Source organism: Thunnus maccoyii, chromosome 11, assembly GCF_910596095.1.
Source record: "Thunnus maccoyii chromosome 11, fThuMac1.1, whole genome shotgun sequence".
NCBI lineage: Eukaryota > Metazoa > Chordata > Actinopteri > Scombriformes > Scombridae > Thunnus > Thunnus maccoyii.
This window is the reverse complement of record NC_056543.1, coordinates 2,994,196-3,016,917: the sequence shown is the minus strand read 5'-3', so window position 1 is coordinate 3,016,917 and position 22,722 is coordinate 2,994,196. Positions and strand designations below refer to the sequence as shown.

Genomic DNA, 22,722 nt, shown 5'->3' with positions numbered 1-22,722 from the left:
TTGTTCAGCTTGAGACATTCTGTGAATGTAAAAAGTCGATGTGAAACGTACTTGAGGTTTCAGATAGATAAACATAATAATAATGAAATAAAATGGGGGATATTAAGTCTTTTCTTGCTTTGAAAGTTTATATGGTAAAAACACAGTTTAATGAAATAACTTTTTAAACCAGCAGAGAAGCTGAAGATGTTTTTATTCACGTCGGTTTCTCTGCGGAACCTTTGAGTTTGTTCCTCAGTTTCCGACCGGAGCACAACACGGTGTTACACGACGAGATGGCGACCTCTCTGCTGCGGTTAGGGCGACTGGGCTCTCTCAAGGTAACAGCGACCTTTTTATCTCCCAGACATCCTAAATATGGTTTGTTTGGATCCGACAGAGATCTGAGACGATGCCGGTAAAATATTTAAAACCAGGCGGAGGTTCGGTTGTTGTTGACCCGGTCAGAGGCGCCTTCTGACGGGTCCAACACCGAGAAAAACAGACGGTGGTTTCCCTGAACTTTACCACACCTGAGCTACCTTTGAGCTACTACCTATAATCATAAATATTCAGTGGTTGAAAGTAACTAAGTACATTTACTCAAGTACAATGTTGAGGTACTTGTACTTGAGTATTTTGATGCTACTTTATACGTCCGCTCCACTAACGTTACATTTCAGAGGGAAATATTGTACTTTCTTTATGAATATCGTTACTTCTTCCACAACTGGAACTATTTAATAGACATTTTCAACATAACACGTTTTAATTTAAACCATCTATTTGGAAGAATCACAGAGTTCCTGTGTGACCCTGATGATGATGGTGAAAGACGTGTATTGATATCATTTACTTGAGTAAAAATACCACATTATATCAAAAAATATATCTAGTTTTATCCATATCCAAAGATATTCAGCTTACTGTCACAGAAGACTAAAGAAACCAGAAAAAATTCAGATTTAAGAAGCTGGAATCAGAGAAGTAGGAAATGATCACCTTAAAAAATGACTGTTGGCAACTAATCAATTAATCAACTAATTGTTGCAGCTCTAACATATATATACATTTAGTACATTTAGAGGAAAATCTATTGGGAAAGTGTTTATGGATAAAATAAGTAGTTAATGTGATGACTGATTGCTGATTGTTACATCTTGTCTATGTGTGTGTGTGTGTGTGTGTGTGTGTGTGTGTGTGTTGTCCTGCAGTGTCTGCGGCTGGAGAGCTGCGGCGTCCTGAGGTCTCGATCCGCTGCTGCGTTCTGCACTCAGGCTGAAGATCCTGTAAAACCTGCGAAAAAGACAAAGGCTGCAAGCAAGAGTAAGGCTGTTAGATTCAGTTCTCTTTATAAAGTTTCACGTTTAAATTTTAAAAAAAAAAGATGTCTCGTTGTTATTTTGTATTAATGATGTTTTACCCCTTTTTTTCCCTCTTTGTTCATAATGTTAAAAACTATTTTGGTAAATATGGGTAATGATGTAAATGTTTAATGTGTAACTCTTCCCTTGCAGTTAAAAAAAACACGTGCCATAAGAGTCTAAAATGTGCTTTCCCTTCCAGTCAAACATCCAGAATGATTTAAATTAAGTTTGTAATGAAAGTGTTGCTGATTGTGTCTAATTGTGAACATGACAATATAAACAATGTTAACAGTTTATGTCTATTTTCCATTTTTGTGTTGTTTTAAGACACATGCAGTGGGGGAAGTAAGTATTCAACACATTTGTTTCAGTAAATATGTTTCCAGTGCAGCTATTCACATGCAGTTCAGACCAGATATTGGTATTAACCCAATAAGGCATCACAGCTAAAGAAATCATAACATTTCAATCAATGAAAAACTTATGTGCATTAAATTGGAATAAACAGGAAAACACGCTAACTTATATGTAGTTCATAGTTGATGGAGAAGCCTCAGGAGGGATTTTCATTCTTCTACGCAGACAATGTTGAAGAGTCCACGATCCTGCTGCTGAATCTTTATCTTCTGTTCAAGTCCTGTGATTGACTGGACCTTTCCAACACCTTTTATTTTCCTTCTCTGGAACCAGTTGAAAGTCTCCTTTGCAGCATGTTTTGGATCATTGTCCTGCTGCATGGCAACAGATTCTTGTCAAGAATATCCCGATACGTGGCTCCATTCATCTTCCCTTCAACAATGTGGATCCTGCCGGTACCACGAGAAGAGAAGCAGCCCCGTACTGTAATGCTTCCACCTCTGAACTTCACTGTAGGTGCTTTAGGGTCATACACAGAACCGTTGCTCCTCCAAACATGGCGCTCCGATTTTTGTCTCGTCTGACTGCATCACATCCTTCCAGTGATCTACAGGCTTCTCCAAATGTTGTGCAGCAAACTTCAAACGAGCTTCAACATGTCTTGTCTTCATTAATGGAGTCTTACGAGGTGATCGTTCATGGACACCGTGGCAGTGGAGTGCTCTCTGCTTCTTCCAGGTCTTTCTGGAGCTCTTTTCCAGTGGTCCTTGGATCTTTGGCTACTCTTCTGACTAATCTTCTTATTGTCCGGTCTGCAATCTTGTGAGGAGCTCCTGTGTGTAGCCAGTTGATGGTGCAGTGATGCTGCTTCGACTTGCGGATAACGGCCCCCAGTGCTGCTTATGGGAACATTTAGGAGTTGAGGAGTCAGTCGGTAACCTTGACATTCCTACGTTGCTCAACAATCTTGTTGTGAAGGTCTTGGCAGAGCTCTAATCATCATGAGATGGTTCTTGTGTGACAGCTTGGTAGCAAACGATGTGTCACAGATGGCTAACTCTTTTTAAAATGTGCTAACCTAGTTGATTCTAACTAGCACAGGTAAGAGGACTGATTAGTGGAATCACCTGGTTCAGAGCTTTTTCTTACTTGCGTGTTCAATACTTTTTCCTGAATCATTACAGTTTAATGCACTTTATTGATTGAAATGTTATGATTTCTTTAGCATTGTCTTATTGAGTTAATATCAATGTTTTGTCTGTTTTATATGAAGAGCTGCCCTGGAAATATGTTCCATTAAAAACAAGTTGACATGTTGAATACTCATTTCCCTCCATGTGTACATATATATATATATTTGAAATTCAAGAAAAGCACAAGTTAAAGTTTTAGGGAACTTTGATTCGCCTTCCAAGTCTGTAAATATTCATGATTATTTAACCACTCTTGTCCCATTTACCATTTTCCTCAGCAGCAGAGGCTCCAGATGAGCGAGCAGCCCTGCTGGCCTACAAGACCGCAGTTGCCTTCCCAGTTAAACTTTCAGACCCTGGAGTTTTCCCAACACAGTCTCTAGGTGTAGCTGAACCAGTGGCCAGCTCCACTGCTGCTGCAGAAACAGTCGTAGCAGCAGCAGCAGCTACAGCGCCTGTTACTGCTGCCAGTGAAGCAGCTGCAGCTCCAGCCGTCACCTCAGAGTCAGCTCCTGACCCAGATGCTGCTCAGGTAATCGCTGACGCAGCTCCCCCTGCTGCTGAGCCTCTGGTAGATGCAAGCAGTGAAACCTCCGCAGCAGAGGCTTCAGAAGAGAGAGCAGCCCTGCTGGCCTACAAGACCGCAGTTGCCTTCCCAGTTAAACTTTCAGACCCCGGAGTTTTCCCAACACAGTCTCTAGGTGTAGCTGAACCAGTGGCCAGCTCCACTGCTGCTGCAGAAACAGCTGCAGCAGCAGCGGCAGCTACAGCGCCTGTTACTGCTGCCAGTGAAGCAGCTGCAGCTCCAGCCGTCACCTCAGATGCTGCCCAGGTTATCGTGGACGCAGCTCCACCTGTAGCTGACGCAGCTCCCCCTGCTGCTGAGCCCCTGGCAGATGCAAGCAGTGAAACCTCATCAGCACCAGACGACACGCCCGTCGCCGCAGCCTCCGCCACAGACGATGCAGCCAAGACAACCTCCTCTGAACCAGCAGAACCAGCCGCTGACGGATCATCCTCCTCATCGTCCAGCGACTCGGATTCTGACTCGGACTCGGACTCTGACTCAGACTCTGAGGACGAGAAGTCAAAAGAGAAGACTGAAACCAGGACCCCGGCGCAAGAGTTGTCAGAACCCAAAGGAGAAGCAGAAGTCCAGGAGGTCATATCGGAAGTAAAGGAAGAAGCTGATGAAGCTAAGAAGGAACCTGAAGCTACTCTCACCTCCGCCGCTGAAGCCGTACAGGAAGCTGCTCCAGCAGCAGCTGCACACACAGAAGCAGCCAGCGTTAGTGCTGAGGAGTTGGTGGACTCTGCGCCGGAGATCAGCGAGACCATCCCAGACGTTTCAGCTGAAGCTGCAACAGAACCTTCTCCAGAAGTAATAAAAGACGTTGCATCTCCCGCTGGCCCCGATGCCCATGTAGACACTCCAGTTGAAGTTGTGACCGAGGCTGCAACTCCAGAAAAAGCCCCAACTGACGCTCCTGTAGAAGCCGCAGAGCCTGCCTCCCCCGCGGAAGCCGCTGAAGTCCCCACAGAAGCCGCTGCAGCCCCCGCAGAAGCCGCTGCAGCCCCTGCAGAAGCCACAGCCGAGCCTGTAGAAGCTGAAGTGGCTGCAGAGCCTGTAGAAGCTGAAGCCGCCCCCGCTGAAGTGGCTGCCGAGGCTGCAGCTGAAGTTTCCGCCCCTGCAGAGAGCGCAGAGGAGCTGGTGGACGCCGCTCCAGTCTTAGCCGAAGCTGCTGCAGAGCCTGTAGAAGCTGAAGCGGCTGCTGAGGCTGCAGCTGAAGTTTCCGCCCCAGCGGAGAGCGCAGAGGAGCTGGTGGACGCCGCTCCGGTCATAGCCGAAGCCGCAGGAGAGGAGCTGCAGGCGGAGGCCCCAGTCGAACCGTCTGAGGGTACACACTACACCACCCTATCCCCCTACATCTATACCTCTCCCTTTCTTCTTTGTGGATCTTTGAGGCCCCTACAGATGACCATACTTTTCTCTCTATCCCTCATAACACATTCTGAGTAGTGTTTAGGTGTTAACCAGGCGTCAGCTTCCTCACATAGTTGCTGTTGCTTTCACAGCTTTTTTAAATATCATCCCTGGATTCTTTTAAATAGTTCCATCACATCTAACCACCTTTTGTTTTTCAGTTTGTTTGTTTTGCATGAAGTGGACCTTGTGCACATGTATTTTAACTACGCTTGCAGGGAGTTTTGTTGCATTACTTTTACATTTTGCTTCTTCTTCAATATTTCCTTTGCTTGCATTCTGCACATCAACGTTTAGACTTGTCTGTCTTTTCCCCGCCCACATAACTATGTCGCTGCCGCTAATGTACAGTCAAGGTGATAGCGCTTGCTTCTACTAATCATGCTTTCTGCTTTCTTCCTCTCCTCTTTTTGTTTCATCTCTCTTGCATAGCTGCTTCCCTGCCAAATCCGCCTTCACTGCCAGAATATTTTAATCATATTTTGCTTATTTTTTGCTCATTTTTGGCTCATTCTTGTCATTTATAACATTTATAACATGTTTCTTTGTATGAAAAAAAGGGTTCCAGGTATATGAGTTAATGTTAAGGTTACAGGTAATGATGCTGCTGTTTGGTTTCATGGTGCCAGGTAACGCTACTGCTAACAGTAATGTTAGAGTGCACATGGTGAAGACGTTGTTGAAAAGCTTCTTGTCCCTGGCAGCAGCTGGACGAGCAGACACTGGGAGCGGTTGGAGGCCGGGGAGGTGTTTCAGAAAGCAGGATTACACAGTTACTGATTTGTTTTTAAAAAAATATAAGCAGACCTGATATGAGAGCTGTGTGTTGAACAGCAGGTTGAGATACTCATCAGTTCTGTTACTGCAGCCCTTTGTTACACTTCTCTCACCAACTGGGTAAATTCTACTTCCTGGAACAACCCCCCCTCCTCACCTTTTTCACCTCTTGTTCATGTCTTTCTCTTCTTGTTAAACGTTGTAAATATGTTCTTCAAGGGTTAAGCATGACTGATGAATGAGAACATGTTTAATGTGTCTTTAAATGCACTTCTCTGTGATGTTGACGTGTAAGACCTTTCTCTCTTATTTGTTGTTTATAACCTTACTGTCTCGACATGCTCAGGGGTTTTTCCACACAGACTTAGATATAAACTGGTATTTAGAGAACATTTATGCAGTTTAAACAAAAGCTTGTTTCCAACACACTTTGATTTTGACTTGTTGCCCTATTTAAAACCCATTTCATGCCTCAGCTGGTATTATTATTTCTCCAGTGCGGGCTGTCTTTTACTGCCTGCAAGCATGTTTAACTTCACATGCCCCCCCCCCCCCCCCCCTCCTCCTCACAAACATGATCCTTGAGGCTTTTCACACTAGTGTGTCTCCACACTCTGTTGGGGGTAATGCGGGCCTGCCGCCATAGGAAATGCCCCCACCATAAAGCACCTTTGTCAGCACGTGTGAATATGTAAATGAGCTGCCCCATTTAAAAAAAAAAAAAAAAAAAAAAATCTTTTTAAAATATTTACAAAGCAAGCCAGACTTTTCTTCTCATTTTAGAGCTCGTCAGAAATAACCAGATCAACTCTTTAATTACCTTTTGTTGCCTCAAAATGAGAAACATGTCACAGGATAAGACCCAGCTCTGCATCGGTGTAACCTTGTGCCATTTTTGTTTTAATGCATGAACAGCAGGAAGATTTGTGATAGTCTTCTTTGTACCCGACTCAGCTTTTCTCACATGCCTTTTTTTTTTTTTTTTTTGTTTCTCCCCCTCCCTCTGCAGAGGCTGCAGCAGCAGCAGCGGCACCTCCGGAGCCCGAGGAGCCTTTTGACAACAGCACTTATAAAAATTACCAGCACCACGGCTACAACGCGTACACATTCGCAGACCTGGATCTAGAGATGGCCAAGTATCGGCTCCCTCAGCCCTCCTCTGGCAGACCCTCACCCAGACACTAGAAGAGCTGACCCGGCTGCAAACATTGATTATTGCTTAAAGATGATGCTGATGTCCCTCTTTCTGTATGATCAACCCCCCCCCCCCCCCCCCCCCCCCTCTCAGACACCTGTCAGATCTGCATGTCATCCTGATGTTAAAAATGTTATATTATTAAAGTACACAAATGAGAAATAAAGCCTGTTTCTGTCTGGTCTGATTCTGTTTTGTGTTATATAAAGGGGGAAAAGCGTATAAAGGGATAGGCAAAGATCAAACGCATCTTTTATGCTGCTTTTCTGCCTTGGGGGGGTCATTTGAATACAGCTGAGTGCGCAAGTGGTTTATCTGTTTCTATTTTAATGATTACAATTTTGACTCCCTTAGCCTGCCTGCTTCTGCTTGCACATAATGCCCTAATTATGCTGGTTTATACGCGTTATATTAGGCGTTAAACAATCAGCCTCTTGTTGTTATGTTTGTGTATTTGTGTGCTTTGGATGATGTTTAAAGATATACATAGAATATGTGTTGCATAAATGAGGGCAGCCAGTGAAAAACACAGCAGGGTGCAGAGGGACGTCATGTCTCCGCCCACCTCATGAATATTCATGCGCCGAGCGCCCCTGCGTGCCCTTACGCGATGACGCAACGCGACAACTGCGGGTCCCGATTGCTGCAGCCGCTTGTCAGTGTGACGAAGATTGGCACTCAGGTAAGCTGTCACTCAAAATCCCTCTTTTTCCGTTCCCTATCAATCAAACAATCTGGGCCGCACGCAAAAATGCCCCGGGGCGAGCAGCGCGGACCTAGGCAGGGCAGCGGAGGGTGTTTTTGGAAGGGAAGCAGAAGCGGCAGATCTCCGGGAAGAAGAATAAAAAAAAATCTGTATACAAGGGAGGAGGAGGAGGAGGAAAGGAGGGGGGGTGGGGGGGTAAAAAAATATGTCGGCGTTTTGGGGGCAGAGGAGGATTGTGGAAAAGCGAAGGGCGAGAGCGAGAAACGAGGCCCGACAGTTGTAACGTTAGCGCGGAGGGGAGGGGAGGCGGAGGGCAGCTGTCCCCGCTTGATTGATTGACTGATGTGGGGAGGATTTTAAGGATCAACCGGGCTAGCCTGATCACAGTGTAATTACTGTACACATTTGACACGAAAATGCATTTTCATTTAAGATGGTAGATAATTTGCAAAACGCTAAAGCCGCCGAAGCCGTGTTATTAAGGGCAAACGGCTCGCTTCGTATCAATCCGCAGCGGGGTCTTTTTTTTGTACCTGGCTAGCTAGCTCTAGGTTAGCATGTTTTTTGGCAGTGATTCCCCTCTTGCTAAATATGGCGGTGTGAATTTGTCTGCACCGTACCAGCATGAGAAACACTTTAAAGTTACACAGTTAGCTGCCCCCGCTAACGTTAGCTGAAGCTCGGCCGGACGGTTAACCTCCGGTCGGGTCTGCCGAGCTAACGCCAGTGTAGCGTTACGTTGCAGGCGATATTGTGTTAAAACAAAACGGCCGAGCTGCTTTGTCTACGAACATCTCTATTATCTCAGTTAAGTTAGAGGATAGTTGCTAAACGTTAAAGGTCAAAGGCTTTCTTAAACTTTATCTCCTCTTGCCGCCATACACTTGTGTCCGAGCAGCTAGCACGGGGCTAAAAGCTAAGTTCATCGTGGTGGGTGTGTTAGCAGCAGTTAAAGTTAACATTAGCTCACTATTATTATTATTATCATTATATCGTACCTTAGGATTTCTGTATCTGTCTGTTGTACGTTTTATGAGTGACATGGACAGAAGTGTTTGGGAATGTTGACAAGACATATCAAAATACATCGTCCCTTCATATAACGTTACACTTCAGCAGTGGTGGAAGAAGTATTCAGATCCTGTACTGAAGTAAAAATACCAGTACAGCACTATAAAAATACTCCATTACAAGTTAAAATTCTACTTCAGTAAAAATACATGAGTATTATGAGCTTGATGTAGTTAAAGTATTGCAGTAAAAGTAGTGGTTTGGTCCCTCTGACTGATATATTATTATATATGACATCATTAGATTATTAATAGTGAAGCATCAGTGTTAGAGCAGCATGTTACTGTTGTAGCTGCTGGAGGTGGAGCTAGTTTACACTACTTTATATACAGTTAGCTAGTTTAGTCCAGTGGTTCCCAACCTAGGGGTCGGGCCCCTCCAAGGGGTCATCAGATAAATCTGAGGGGTGGTGAGATGATTAATGGGAGAGGAAAGAAGAAAAAACAAAGTTCTGATACACAAATCTGTTTTCAGTTTTTGGACTTTTTCTCTAATCTTTGATTTTTGCTGAAATATTGGATCATTTGAACATTTATTGAAATTAAAGCATGTGAGAAGTTTAGAGGGAAAAATCACTATTTGGTGGAGCTGTTAACAACTCAACTTTCCAACAAAAAGGTTGGAAACCACTGGTTTCATCTTTAACAATGTGTTGTATTTTAAAAGCTTGTTATATTATCCATTGTGTCAAATCTTCATCTGAAAAGTAACTAAAGCTGTCAAATAAATGTAGTGGAGTAGAAAGTACAATATTTCCCTCTGAAATGTAGAAAGTAGCATCACATGGAAATACTCAAGTAAAGTACAAGTATCTCAATATTGTACTTAAATACAGTACTTGAGTAAATGTACGTAGTTATTTCCCACCACTGCCTACGTGTGTGCGTATATATCAACACAGAACATTTAAGACTTTTCTTCTGCATGCTATATTTAGCTCGCCATTATTGTCTCATTGTTTTGAAGAACTGTTTGATCACAAGAAGTCGTGAATGCTCACCCAACGTAATGTTACATTAATCAGCATTAATGTTCAACATGAGTTACTTGCATGAAAACAAGCTTGTTCATTCCTCCTTTAATGGCATCAGCCCAGTTTACAAAGCCTAATAATAATAATCTTTCATTCTGATATCATGACAGTCAAATTCATTACAAGCTTTTGTGTCTCCTCACATGGGCGTCTCTGACAGGTAGCCTAACTATAATTGTGTGTATTGTTTAGGTTGGCCGCCTGTCCCCGCTTTCTATAATGCCCCAGTGTTTGCAGCATCTGCAGTGAACGTGATGGCAGCCCACTCGGTTTCCATAGACAAGTACCCAAAGGGAGAGCAGCAGGTGGGTGAGAGGGAGAAATAGAGTTTGGGACCTCAAGGCCATTTACAACCTGCTCTAACTGGCTGAACTGCCTCTTTTTTTTTTGTTCCTGTTTGTTCAAGATGATCAAACACAACAGTGAGAAAGGACAGTGTTCGTAATAACTGCACCTAAATGTTTCAGGCAGCACCCTTCAGTTATTTTTAGTGGCGATAAGTCGGCCTGGATAACCAAACAAAGGGAAACGCTTAATGCATGTAACGCTAGAACTCAAGAAATGTTAATGCTATTACATCAGTTTTAGTAATCTGTTGGCGGCATACTTGTCTGTCTGTGGCAGGCCAACCGCAAATAAATCACTGTACGATGCAGTGTAAAGCTCTATTTCTGCCTAGTATTTCTGTGCTTATGTAAATTGCATACAAAACATCTTTATTTAAACGCCAAATTCGGGGTGTCGAGAGCTGAGAAAGATCTATGACTAATGAGAAATTTTCCACCCAAAGGAAGTGATTATTTTTAGCCCATTTGCGCTCAATCTAAGTCATTGTTGGTCACAGTCACATGGTTGGAGATGGGATTTGTGCTACTGGAAGGGATCCCGGGTTGCTTGTAGGCAGGCACGGTGTGAAAATGTATGAAAGGAAAAAAAGGAGGAAGAACTCCTAATCGGTTAACGCGCCTCGAGTGGAGTATTTCAGAGGCCACGGCCACAGTTTAACGTGTCCTGTTATTTCTGATGTTAGCAGCATGCAGCAGGTAACAGGTGGACTCTGCCTTTATTATTATTATTATTATTATTATTGTTATGGTTAATTATCAGTTGCAATCAGATGGTAACACCAGATATGGAAGTGTTGTTTGTGAGCTCACAAAGCAATATGAAGATACCAGAGGGCATCAAACACACAGATTTAGGTGCTTCTGTCCACTAGAGATGCATAACAGTATTTTCCAGCTATTAATGAGAGTTATGCAATTATTACAATGTCATCAAGTGCGACCACAAGCGATAATAAATCAGGTTAAAGTGTGCTGGTGTTTGGCAGTGACTGATAACTGACATCTGTCTGTCCTGATTCTTTGTACTCCTTTAAACAAAAATCAAAAGTCAAATCATTTGAAACATAGAAACATGTGTTTTTAGGTGGTATTCGCACCACGTTCTCATGCTTTTCTATAGGGTTCATAATGAAGCAAGGCTCTGTGTGAAGCTTTTGCCCTCCAGCTCCTCTCGCTCTTCACATGATGTGTTTTGACTCTCATTCTCCGCCTTTCTCTTCACCTCTTCTGTCAGTTTCTGTCTCTGTTTGTGTCACTCTATTACTTTCTTTTCTCACTATTTCTTTCTTTGTTTTGTTTTGTTTTCTCTCTCCCCCCTCTCCCCCCCCCTGCAGATGCAAGGTGTGGTAAAAGTAGACAGTGAATCGGAGCAGAAGTTTATGGAGGGGACGTTAGCAGAGGCACCCAGCCCGACACCCACAGAGCCACAGACGCCCATGGACGCGGACAAAGCCTCCATATATCGGTAGAACTCATTGTCTCTGTGTGTGTGTGTGTGTGTGTGTGTGTGTGTGTGTGTGTGTGTGTGTGTGTGTTTGCTTAGTGAGAGAGAAGCAGAGGAACAGGCAGAGATGTTCAAACCTCCTCCTCCTCCTCATCATCATCATTTATACCACCCATCTGTTCCTAAATCTGTGTACTTTTCTCTTTCCCCCGTCTGAAGGGTATTGATTTAAAATTGGCCAGAAATAAGAATCTTATCAAAAGGAGAAGCTCATGACATCCATGAAGGCCTCCCCTTTGTTCATGTGACTCTCATGTTGCTGTCTGGCATCTTAACGGGTGTGTCAGCACCTCCTGCTCTCTCTCTGTCGCCTGGACTCAACTGCTGTTTGAGATGTTGCGTTAGTGTGTGTGTGTGTGTGAGGTTCACGCTGAACACTTACAGTCACATTATGGCCTGAAAACAAGTCATGTGACTTCACAGGTAGCTTGTTTATTGGACAGTATTAGTCATGTGTCACAGTGCTGTTTTCATCTAGTGTCCCCGTGTTGTCTCCATGCTTTGTCCGTGTTGTCTCCATGTTGTCTCTGTGCTTTGTCCATGTTGTCCCCGTGTTGTCTCCATGCTGTGTCCATGCTGTCTCCATGTTGTCTCCATGTTGTCTCTGTGCTTTGTCCATGTTGTCTCCATGCTGTCTCCGTGCTTTATGTATGTTGTCTCCGTGTTGTCCCCATGCTTTGTCCATGTTGACTCCATGCGTTGTCCGTGTTTTCTCCATGTTGTCTCCGTGCTGTCTCCATGCTGTCTCAATGCTGTCTCTGTGTTGTTTCCGTGCTGTGTCCATGTTGTCTCCATGTTGTCTTCATATTGTCCCCGTGTTGTCTCCGTGTTGTCTTCATATTGTCTCCATGTTGTATCCATGCTTTGTCCGTCTTGTCTCCGTGTTGTCTCCATGCTGTGTCCGTGTTGTCTCCATGCTGTCTTCATATTGTCCCCGTGTTGTCTCCGTGTTGTCTCCATGCTTTGTCCATGTTGTCTCCATGCTGTCTTCATATTGTCCCCGTGTTGTCTCCGTGTTGTCTCCATGCTTTGTCCATGTTGTCTCCATGTTGTCTTCATGCTGTCTCCATGTTGTCTCTGTGCTGTCTCCATGTTGTCTTCATGCTGTCTTCATGTTGTCCCCGTGTTATCCCCGTGCTGTCCCCGTGTTGTCTCTAGGCCTCTTAACTCCTTGTGGTGTTTATGTTTTTCATGCTTTACATAAAGGATTTGTTCTTCTTGAAATGATTGCGCAACTTAGCATCTTGTCCTGTTGTGTGTGTGTGTGTGTGTGTTTCACAGACATCCTCTGTTCCCTCTGTTGGCTCTGCTGTTTGAGAAGTGTGAACAGTCCACGCTGAGCTCTGACTGCATCACCTCGGCCAGCTTTGACGTGGACATCGAGAACTTTGTCCGCAGTCAGGAGAAGGAGGGAAAACCCTTCTTCAGCGAAGACCCTGAACTCGACAACTTGGTGAGATAACTCTGCATGTCAGGACGGGATTTTCTTCCAGCTTCACACGACTTTGACCCATAAATCACCCCAAGACTTTTTGAACTATTTTAATATTAAACTACATTTTTTAAAACAGTTGCTGCAACAGAAGTCTCAGAGAAAAGAGAGAAATATGTTTTGCTCGGAGCTTCGTCTTGACACAAACAAAACGTCTCACTCTGTCCCCTTCATGTCTAGTGAAGGTTTAGTTGTGAAGTATTTGATAAAACCAAAACAGGGACATGAGGTATTTCACAAAGAAACCCCCAACTCACTCACACATTCACCAGTGAACGACCTTTAACCTCAGCAGCACGGTGAGACGCAGCCACTAGAGCTGGAGGATCTGATCCTGACCTCTGACCTCTGACCTCTCCGGTCTTCTCTTTAGTCCCACATACATACGACAGCTACGCTTCTATTTATTAAAGGAGCCTTTGTGCCTCTGAGTTAACAGATTTAGAGGCTCAGTAATTAATAACATGAATTCATCTCTGGTTTAACATGAAACAGTAGAGATCACTGAAGAGTTAACTAACATTAATTGATCCTTTTCAAACAGTGCAGACTATTAATTGCTGGCTCATTGCTACGTTTCTAAAGCCTCCAGCTGTCAGTCAGAGAAAGAGCATGAAACCACCAGCAGGAATCTGTATCATTCACCTTTTTTTTCTTTGTGTGTGTGATTTGTGAACGTACAGATGGTGAAAGCCATCCAGGTGCTGCGGATCCACCTGCTGGAGCTGGAGAAGGTGAGCGACCTGTGTAAAGACTTCTGCAGCCGCTACATCGCCTGCCTCAAGACCAAGATGAACAGCGAGACCCTGCTGAGCGGAGACCCGGGTAGCCCCTACTCCCCCGTACAAGGCCAGGCCCCGAGCTTCTCCCCCGCCAAGAGTCAGGTTGGCAACACACACACACACACACACACACACACACACACACACACACACACACACACACACACGATTACTAAGATATAACCAGGAATGCTTCCAGTCACGTTGATACGCTGGATCATCAAGCAACAGAACTACAGATTCATACTGAAGTGGCATGTACGAGTGATTTAAGAGAATTTGTGTCGCTCACCAGTTTCCTCGTACTTCGAACTGAACTTCACGAGGGATTCAGAGCCGTCGTACGAGTCACAAACACACAGTTTGTTGTTTACAAGGAGAAAACACTAATGTGAGCAGAAGTCATAATGTCTGAATGAGAGTTTTTTTCCATGTGATGATGTTTATGTTAGTAGTAAACAGCTGTCCAGCATCACCTACTGTAGGATGTCTCTCCTCTAATATCTCTGATGGTCACATGACCTGCTCTCATCTTTGCTTTAGAAAGATGTTTTTTAGCCTCTAACTTCACGTCAAAGCTCTTTATTTGTGTCACGGTGCAGCTGCTGCTCTGATGGATTCATGTTTTCTAACAGTTTCAGCTCCTCTAATACGACGACTGACACTGATTAATGCGTCTGCTGCTTTCTGACAGCAGCAACTTCAAATTTGGGAACGTTTTTAGTGAATGAAACAGAGCAGAACAAGTCGCCTTATATGGAGGTTTTAAGGGTGTGGATGATGATGATGATGATGATGATCAAAACGAACAGGTGACGTTTTTCAGGCTGAAACCACAGATTTACTACAAGTTTGTGCAGTTAAAAGAACATTTTTATGAACAAACATCATGTAAAAACATCAGATAGATTTAGGAGTAGAAGAAGAAATGTTCTTTATGTGTTCAGTGCTTTAAGAAGCTCGCTCTCTTGTCGTGCAGACCCCCAGCTCTATCTCGGGGACCATCAGTCCTCAGGGTCAAATCGTGGTGCCCGCGTCAGCCCTGCAGCAAGGGAACGTTACCGTGACAGCCGTCAACCCCACCCAGGTGGTCGCAGGTATGTCACCATGGCATACAACCCCTCCCTCAGGTACTGTACTGTTATGACTGCAGCTGAGATACTGTCATGTACCAGCGGGACACTTTGATCTGAGCTCTCTGTGCAGCCTGCAGCTCAGCGTATTATTCTGTCCTTAACGTGTGTGTGTGTGTGTGTGTGTGTGTGTGTGTGTGTGTGTGTGTGTGTGTGTGTGTGTGTGTGTGTGTGTGTGTGTGTTGATCTCAGGTGGAACGGTGTATCAGCCCGTTACAGTCGTCACTCCGCAGGGCCAGGTGGTAACACAGGCTCTTTCTCCTGGGACAATACGCGTCCAAAACAATCAGGTAGTTCATTTCTCTTCCTGTCTTCTCCTCATGTGTTTGACAGGCTGTGATGATGATGATGATGATGATGATGATGATGATGATGATGATGACGATGCTGCTGCGGCGTCTGAATCAGCGTCTCCGGGAACAAACAGGAACCTCGTCATGAAATGTTTTTGGCTTCCAAATGTTGCAAAACAGAAAAGAAAAGTCTGAATTTTAAAGGCTTTTATAAAATGATCAAGTCATGTGATTAAGTCACCTGACCAACATCACAACATACTGCTGACATCTCGTCAACTTAACTTCATAACTCACAACATAGAAAAATACATTTTAAGAATCTGAATCGATTTAGAATTGTAAAATATAATAATAATAAACTTTATTGATATAGCACCTTTCATAACAAAATGCAGCTCAAAGTGCTTTACAGAGAGAGAAACAAACAAGCAGGTAAAATAAATTTAAAAGAAATAATATTAAAAGAAAGGAGAAAGATAAATACAATAAACAATAAAAACCTACAGTGATAAAAGGAAATAAAATCATGAGATAAGAAAGATAAAACAGGAAGTGAATAAGCTGATAACAGTAAAAGGCAAATAAAAGGTTGAGAAAGCATAAGACCATAAAAATAAGTTTTCAGCTGCTTCTTGTCTAATATGTGATGGGATCTTTGGTGGCTCACCATAACTTATTGCATTTTATTTGTGGCACATTTAAAGTTATAATATGTAATTATTCCACATTAAAATGTCTAAAAACAACTAGACCTATGTTAAATATGTTGTTGAGTTGTGTTCTTACATTATCCCAAATGTTTCCAACAGAAATCTGTAATTTAATCAAAGTAACGGACCGTTTCATTTGGTCGCCTGTCAATGACGTCATACCTCCTCTACCAAAGAGTAAACACGCACAAGATGCATACGGCGGCGCTGTGTTTGTCTGCTACAATGGCGTCTACCAAAGAGTAACTTACACACATACAAGATAATACATCGGCGTTGTGGTTGTTCCACACAAACTGTTATAAATGGACTTTTATTCAGTTTTAAGCCACATTTTCATGATAAATTTAGGTGGTTTTTAACTATATCTTTTAGCCGGAAGAAGGATTTTAGTCATTGGACGTCTGGATCTTAAGTTATCAGAGAAATAAACTGGACAAACGTTAGCAGCAGCTCGGCTAACAGCCCCTCCAGGAAGTCCGGTGGTCGCCGAACATCGACGGAGAAACATTGATTTCTTATGATTTATTTTATTTTTTATAGGTCATTCATGGCATCATAGATCAATTATACCAAAGACTCTCAGACAGTTTTAAGGGCAGAAAAGCATCAGTTTGTTTCCTTTTATTATGCTTCAGGTTGACATCTCCACTACTAGTGATCACGTCTGTAACAGTGAAGTCAACATGATGATTTTCAGCTTTTTCTTTATTTTATTTAGTAGCAGGAAAAAAAAAACAGCAAAACACTAACACACAAGTAATACACCTGTGGACCTTAATCAGTGTAGAAACAGGTTTGAAGTGACAAAGGCCAATAAAATAGCATAAAACAAGATGTGTGTGTGTGTGTGTGTGTATATATATATATATAACAACAGACTTTAATGAAATAAAATAATAAAAGTTTAAAGCATTTGGCAGAAAATGATTGTGATTTATAAAACCTGAAGGGAACAATGAACACAAATGTTCTGTTTTCACCTCATGATTGTGTGAACGTGGCGTGTTAAGACTCACCGCCGCGTCCAGACAGAAAGCGTGTCGGACGCGTTTTTCACACGTACGTCTCGTGCAACAGATACACATTAACTGTCATTGTGATCGATGCAGCTGCCTGCAGCGGCTCCGTCAGCAGCGTCTCAGCGTGACCTGAAGAGTTTATTTACGCTTCACTTCTATTTCCTGTTTAAGGCGTGTCACTACAGTCGTTGTGTGTTTGGCTCTGAGCGCTTCCAGCACGTGGGCGACCTGAACGCCTCCATGTAGACACAAAGACGCGCCGCTCACACCACGCTCGCTGTCTCGCTGTTGTTGTTGTTGTTGTTGTTGTTGTTGTTGTTTGGGACTAAATGAGTGTGTGTCTGCTCAGCTCCAGCTGCAGTTTCACCAGGACTTGAACCTCTTCAATCACGACGACAACTCAACTAAGAACAAACGTGGCGTCCTGCCCAAACACGCCACCAACGTCATGCGCTCGTGGCTCTTCCAGCACATCGGGGTGAGTCTGAGCATCAGCTCGTTGTCTTTCAACACTTGAATCACTTGAAGAAAAAAAACCAAAACACTAAAGCTTTGTTTTTTTTATTGTCCTGTATAGCATCCATATCCAACAGAGGATGAAAAGAAACAGATCGCCACTCAGACAAACTTGACTCTCCTGCAGGTCAATAACTGGTGAGTTGAGTGACAGTTTCCATCATCACAGTCCTCAGAGGTGACGGTGAACACAACACAGCTCTCTGATAAACCACAAGAAAACACTTTTTACTGGTCAAACAGAGACACAGAAGACCTGCTGAGAGCTGCGTTCAAGTAACTGACCAAGAAGAAAGTCCTGCATCAAGATCACACACATTATATTCTTCCTCACAGTTGGTGTGTTAGCAGTGATGCACAGTGGTGGAAAGTAACTAAGTACATTTATTCAACTACTTTATACTTCCACTCCACTACATGTCAGAGTGAAATATTGTACTTTCTACTCCACTACATTTATTTGACAGCTTTAGTTACTTTTCAGATGCAGATTTGACACAATGGATAATATAACAAGCTTTTAAAATACAACACATTGTTAAAGATGAAACCAGTGGTTTCCAACCTTTTTGGCTTTTGACGTCTTACAAAAAGCAGTGTGTAGTCGGGGTCACATTTCACATGTCTATGAGTTGTTAACAGCTCCACCAAATAGTGATTTTTCCCTCTAAACTTCTCACATGCTTTCATTTCAATAAATGTTCAAATGATCCAATATTTCAGCAAAAATCAAAGATTAGAGAAAAAGTCCAAAAACTGAAAACAGATTTGTGTATCAGAACTTTGTTTTTTCTTCTTTCCTCTCCCATTAATCATCTCACCACCCCTCAGATTTATCTGCTGACCCTTTGGAGGGGCCCGACCCCTAGGTTGGGAACCACTGGACTAAACTAGCTAACTGTATATAAAGTAGTGTAAACTAGCTCCACCTCCAGCAGCTACAACAGTAACATGCTGCTCTAACACTGATGCTTCACTATTAATAATCTAATGATGTGCTTGGTGCTCACCCAGCCCGTGTTGTCGTGTGTCTCCAGGTTTATAAATGCACGGAGGCGGATCCTGCAGCCCATGTTGGACGCCAGCTCCTCTGAGACACCCAAAACCAAAAAGAAGACTCCTCAGAACCGGCCTCTGCAGCGCTTCTGGCCCGACTCCATCGCATCAGGAGGAGGCACCCACCAGCAAGTCACCATGCCAGACGGTACGCAGCACGGTTCACACGTACATCTCGTAACCAGTCGGACTGGCTAATTATTGAACACATCAGAGAAATAACTAACCAAACACTCAGCAGATGATTTACTGATGAGAGCAGCTCTGAGTTCTCTGTCCTGTATTTCCTCGTCTGCATTTCTTTCTTTCATTCATTCATTAACTCAAACATCAGAGTCAACAACAGTAAATACAAACAACCAACAAGATGATTCTGTGTTGTTGTTTCCTGACGTTTTATTTAATTCATCAGTTTTCATGATCTACCTGCTTCTTAAAGGATCAGTCTGGTGATTTTTCCTTCTACTCAGTGTTGTACGTGTATCAAAGCCTCATGTATCTGATTCCTCTTGATTGTGTAGAAACGGCTCCAAAGACGAATGTGAGTCGTGAGTCGTGCAGAGGTGAACAAGTCAGTGAAGCTGTAAACAGAACAGAGTTCCTGCACATGCTCAGTGGCGTCTCACACAGATTAACTACTCTCTGGAGACTGCCAGCGTTATCGCTGTTATTGGTCTTTGGAGCCGTTTCTAAACAAACTAAAGCGACCAAACATGTGACCCAGAGCAGCGGTATATACATATATCAGGCTTTAGATACAATACTAGTTAGTAGATCAGTTCATTGTTGGTTTGGATCCACAGTCTTTTAAGATGTGATGGAAAAGCACAACAGGGACTTTTACCACAAGAACTTTCCCCAGGGACCTTTTGAAGAACTCATTTCTTCTATCTTTGTTTCCATCAGAGGAACCGGAGTCTAAATGAAGCCCCAGGGAGACTGTTTTACCCTCAAAAAGTCCCTGCTTGGGGGGGGCGGGGGGGTTGTTACTTTCCAAATGTACAGGAACTCTTGGGGCGGGGTTGCAGGGATGACTGTTGCTGATCGTTCAAACACACAAACAACACAACTGCTTCAACTCGTGAAACGCTTCATTCATTAGATGAGGAAGTGCTCTAGTATAGAACATCTCTCTTCATTTGTTAACAGTAAAGTCAGGCTTCACGTCTCGTTTTTAAAAAAACAGATAAAAAGAGAGAGAGAGAGAGTAGCGGTGGTCGAGCGAGCTAGAGGGTGAATGGAGAGAGGGAGCGGCGGTAGAGAGAACAAAGCCGGTGAATAAGAGAAATAAAATGTTGTTTTCTGATTGTTTGTTTCACGTCGTTTTGTTCTAAAGCAGAAATAAAAGGTTTCTGCTTTTCATTCATTCATCACATCAGCAGTAAACAACAACAACAACAGGACAGATCTGTGTTGTTGTTGTTTCCTCGTGTGATGATGCTGCGTCTCAACCGTCGCTGTCACGGGTCTAAATCTGCAGGATCAGATTGGTTGATTGAATCTTGAGTTTAGTTTTTTGAAACACTGACATCCTCTCCTCCTCTCGACTCTCAGGTACGATGGTGACGATGAACATGGAGGGTCTGCAGAGTCTGACGTCAGACGGCGCCACGCTGGCGGTACAGCAGGTGATGCTGGGAGGCCACAGCGAAGACGAGTCGGGGGACAGCGTAGACGAAGACGACGACGCGGACATGGCCGGGCTGGGCCTGGACAACAGCGACTCATTGCAGTAGAGGAAACACTCCCTCACATGGCGATCTACACGCACACACACAACAACAACAACAACAACAACACAAACAAGCGTAAAAATATCGAATCATAATGTACACACACACACACACACACACACACACACACATTAGGTTTACATAGAGCACAAAACGACAGGACATAACGGGAACGGTCCTGCACTCTTCCAACCCTCCCACCCTGCTGAAAACGGCGATTTATGCTGCGTGTGTGTGTACATCAGGAGTTTCATTTCAGAAACCGTTTTTTTTAATTATTTAGTTGATGTAGGCGAGTGCACTTTTTTTGTATATTTAAGCTCAAAAAAGATTAAATCAAAACAGAAGAAAAGAAAAAAGAGAGAAGAAAAAAAAAAGAAGTGTTGAAAACACCTGAAGCAAGTTTATATGCTCCGTTAATAAATGTTGACTGATTATTTTGTTTTGTTTTTTTGTTTTGTTTTTTTTTGTCGCCCGTCCCCCCCAGTTGAATTTCTCAGTTTGGATGCCAACACTTTAAAGTTGTATCTGTAAGGGTTTGTCTTCACTTTTTGCATGCTTGTGTTTTGAGTAGATGTGCGCACTCTTACGACTGACTCCGCGCGGCTCTCATCACCAGAGAGCCCCACAAGAGGAGAGATTTAAAACAAAAAAACAAACAAAAAAAAACAAAAAAAAAAGGAGAGATGCTTATTTTTATATACAAACATATGGAATTAGTGTTTTTTTTTTTTTGTTTTGTTTCATTTTTTGTGTTCTCCTGTTTTGTAAGGAATATTTATGTACAGATTCATAATTAAAAGCTAGCGACCCTGTTTTCCAGGGTTCTTTGAAGTTTTCTAAAAAACAGAAGAAAAAAAAAGGAATTGAATGCTGATGATGATGAAAAATTGCTATTTAAAATTGGTTTTAAACGTAACAATACTAACAAGGCCTTACAATGTGTTCTTTATTTCTAAAGAATTCTTGCCAAGAAGCACAAAAACAAAGTCTGACTGACTGGTCAAAAAGACACTAAAGTGCAGAACGCTTCCTGTTTCTGCTGAAGCATCGTTAACTATTTTACTTTGTACTGCAAAACATCCCAGTTTAACTTCAGACCGATCTGACTGCAGTATTCACTTTTTTTTTTTTTTTTTTTCTTAAAATACAGCTTCCGTTTTTCGCCCACATTGTGTATAACATACATTACGTCTTTTTAATCATTTTTACAATAGTAGTGTAGGCGTCACTTTCTCAAAATGCACAATCCAGAACACTATGCTAATCACACAATCACAAGTTTGTCCCGAGACGGAGAGGAAAAAAACAAACAAACACACGGCTGGAAGGAGACACGATGAACGCCATCAGCAACAACAAGACTTTTAGCACGCATTAAAACATTTTTATTTATGTACATGAACATGCTACTGCGATGTTGGGACGACTCCTTCATCGCCTGCCTGAAGCACTCGGACTTGCAGCAGCTCGCCCGCCCCCCCCCCCCCCCCCCCCCCCCCCCCCCCCCCCCGCCCCGCCCCCCCGCCGCCACTACAGACACATGTAGTGAAAGATCTGGAAAATCTCTGTATCAATTTGTTTGATATCACTGCACAAATTGGGGTGCCTCTTGTTTTTTTTTGTTTTTTTTGAATATCTGTAATATTGTACTGTACCACAGCTTGTCTGTTGATAGTTGCAGTAATCTGGTTTATATCCCCTCTTGTAAAGTTAAAGACTTGAAATGGTTAATTTCACACGACGTCCGGGGGGTGAAAACCTCGGCGGTTCCTCGGCTCCTCACTCGCATCTGTCTTGCTTTTTATTGAAGCGTTGTTCACTTTTCTCTTGTCTGTTTTGCCTTAGAGCTTTCTATTTTGGAATAAACGATGCCTAACTCTCTCTGCTGTGCACCGTCTCGTCTCTTCTCTTCTTCTTCTTCTTCTTCTTCTTCGCTCCGTCAGCTCGTCGTCGGTCAAATGTGGGAAAACGAACAGAATCTGTTGTGAAGAAACTTGCAGCTGGTTCAGTTGTCTGTGCTGAGATGAGATGAACTGTGAGCTTCTTCTTCTCTCTGAAAGACGACAACACACAAAACATGAAACTCTGTCCAACCAAAAGTTTCAAAAAACACAAATATGCTAAATTATTACGCATAACACAACTAAAATATTTCTATAAAAACATTGTGTTGCACTCAAGCAGCAACCTCCGGGGCTGTAAGATGAAGCCGAAAACTGCAGTTCCTTGAACGACCACTTGAGGCTCTAAAAGCGAGTCAATCATAGACCTCCATGTTAAAATGCCCAACTTTACAGCAGAAATAAACATGTTTACAGCCTGGTACAAACAACGGTTTTGGTCTCTGTAACTAATTTCCTCTTTCATGACAACTGTACGGGAGGTGAATTTTTTTATAACTCACCTGTTTAAATGTTATTAAGCTGTAAAGTTATGCATAATGAAGGACATGGCTGCTTTGAGTGA

At 43.1% G+C, this 22,722-nt stretch overlaps 2 protein-coding genes across 8 annotated transcripts; both read left to right on the top strand.

The window, feature by feature from the left end:
• The first annotated feature begins 213 nt into the window (after positions 1-213).
• Positions 214-7,018, top strand: ndufv3 (NADH:ubiquinone oxidoreductase subunit V3). Its single transcript, XM_042427312.1, has 4 exons — positions 214-320; positions 1,194-1,305; positions 3,175-4,794; positions 6,667-7,018. The coding sequence occupies exons 1-4, from the start codon at positions 276-278 to the stop codon at positions 6,840-6,842; spliced, it is 1,953 nt and encodes a 650-aa protein (XP_042283246.1). The 5' UTR covers positions 214-275; the 3' UTR covers positions 6,843-7,018.
• A 415-nt stretch (positions 7,019-7,433) lies between these two features.
• On the top strand, positions 7,434-20,552 carry pknox1.1 (pbx/knotted 1 homeobox 1.1). Of its 7 annotated transcripts, none has more exons than XM_042425786.1 (11): positions 7,434-7,534; positions 9,855-9,967; positions 11,344-11,474; positions 12,795-12,966; positions 13,689-13,889; positions 14,767-14,917; positions 15,113-15,210; positions 17,298-17,426; positions 17,526-17,602; positions 18,502-18,668; positions 20,075-20,552. In XM_042425786.1, exons 2-11 carry the CDS (start codon positions 9,917-9,919, stop codon positions 20,254-20,256), a joined length of 1,359 nt encoding a protein of 452 aa, XP_042281720.1. In that variant the 5' UTR covers positions 7,434-7,534; positions 9,855-9,916; the 3' UTR covers positions 20,257-20,552. The 7 variants fall into 7 exon arrangements, with proteins under 7 accessions (XP_042281720.1, XP_042281718.1, XP_042281717.1 ...); XM_042425787.1 differs by lacking the exon at positions 7,434-7,534 and adding an exon at positions 7,775-7,946; XM_042425789.1 differs by lacking the exon at positions 7,434-7,534 and adding an exon at positions 7,953-8,488 and having other exon boundaries at positions 14,767-14,884.
• Positions 20,553-22,722: the final 2,170 nt, after the last annotated feature.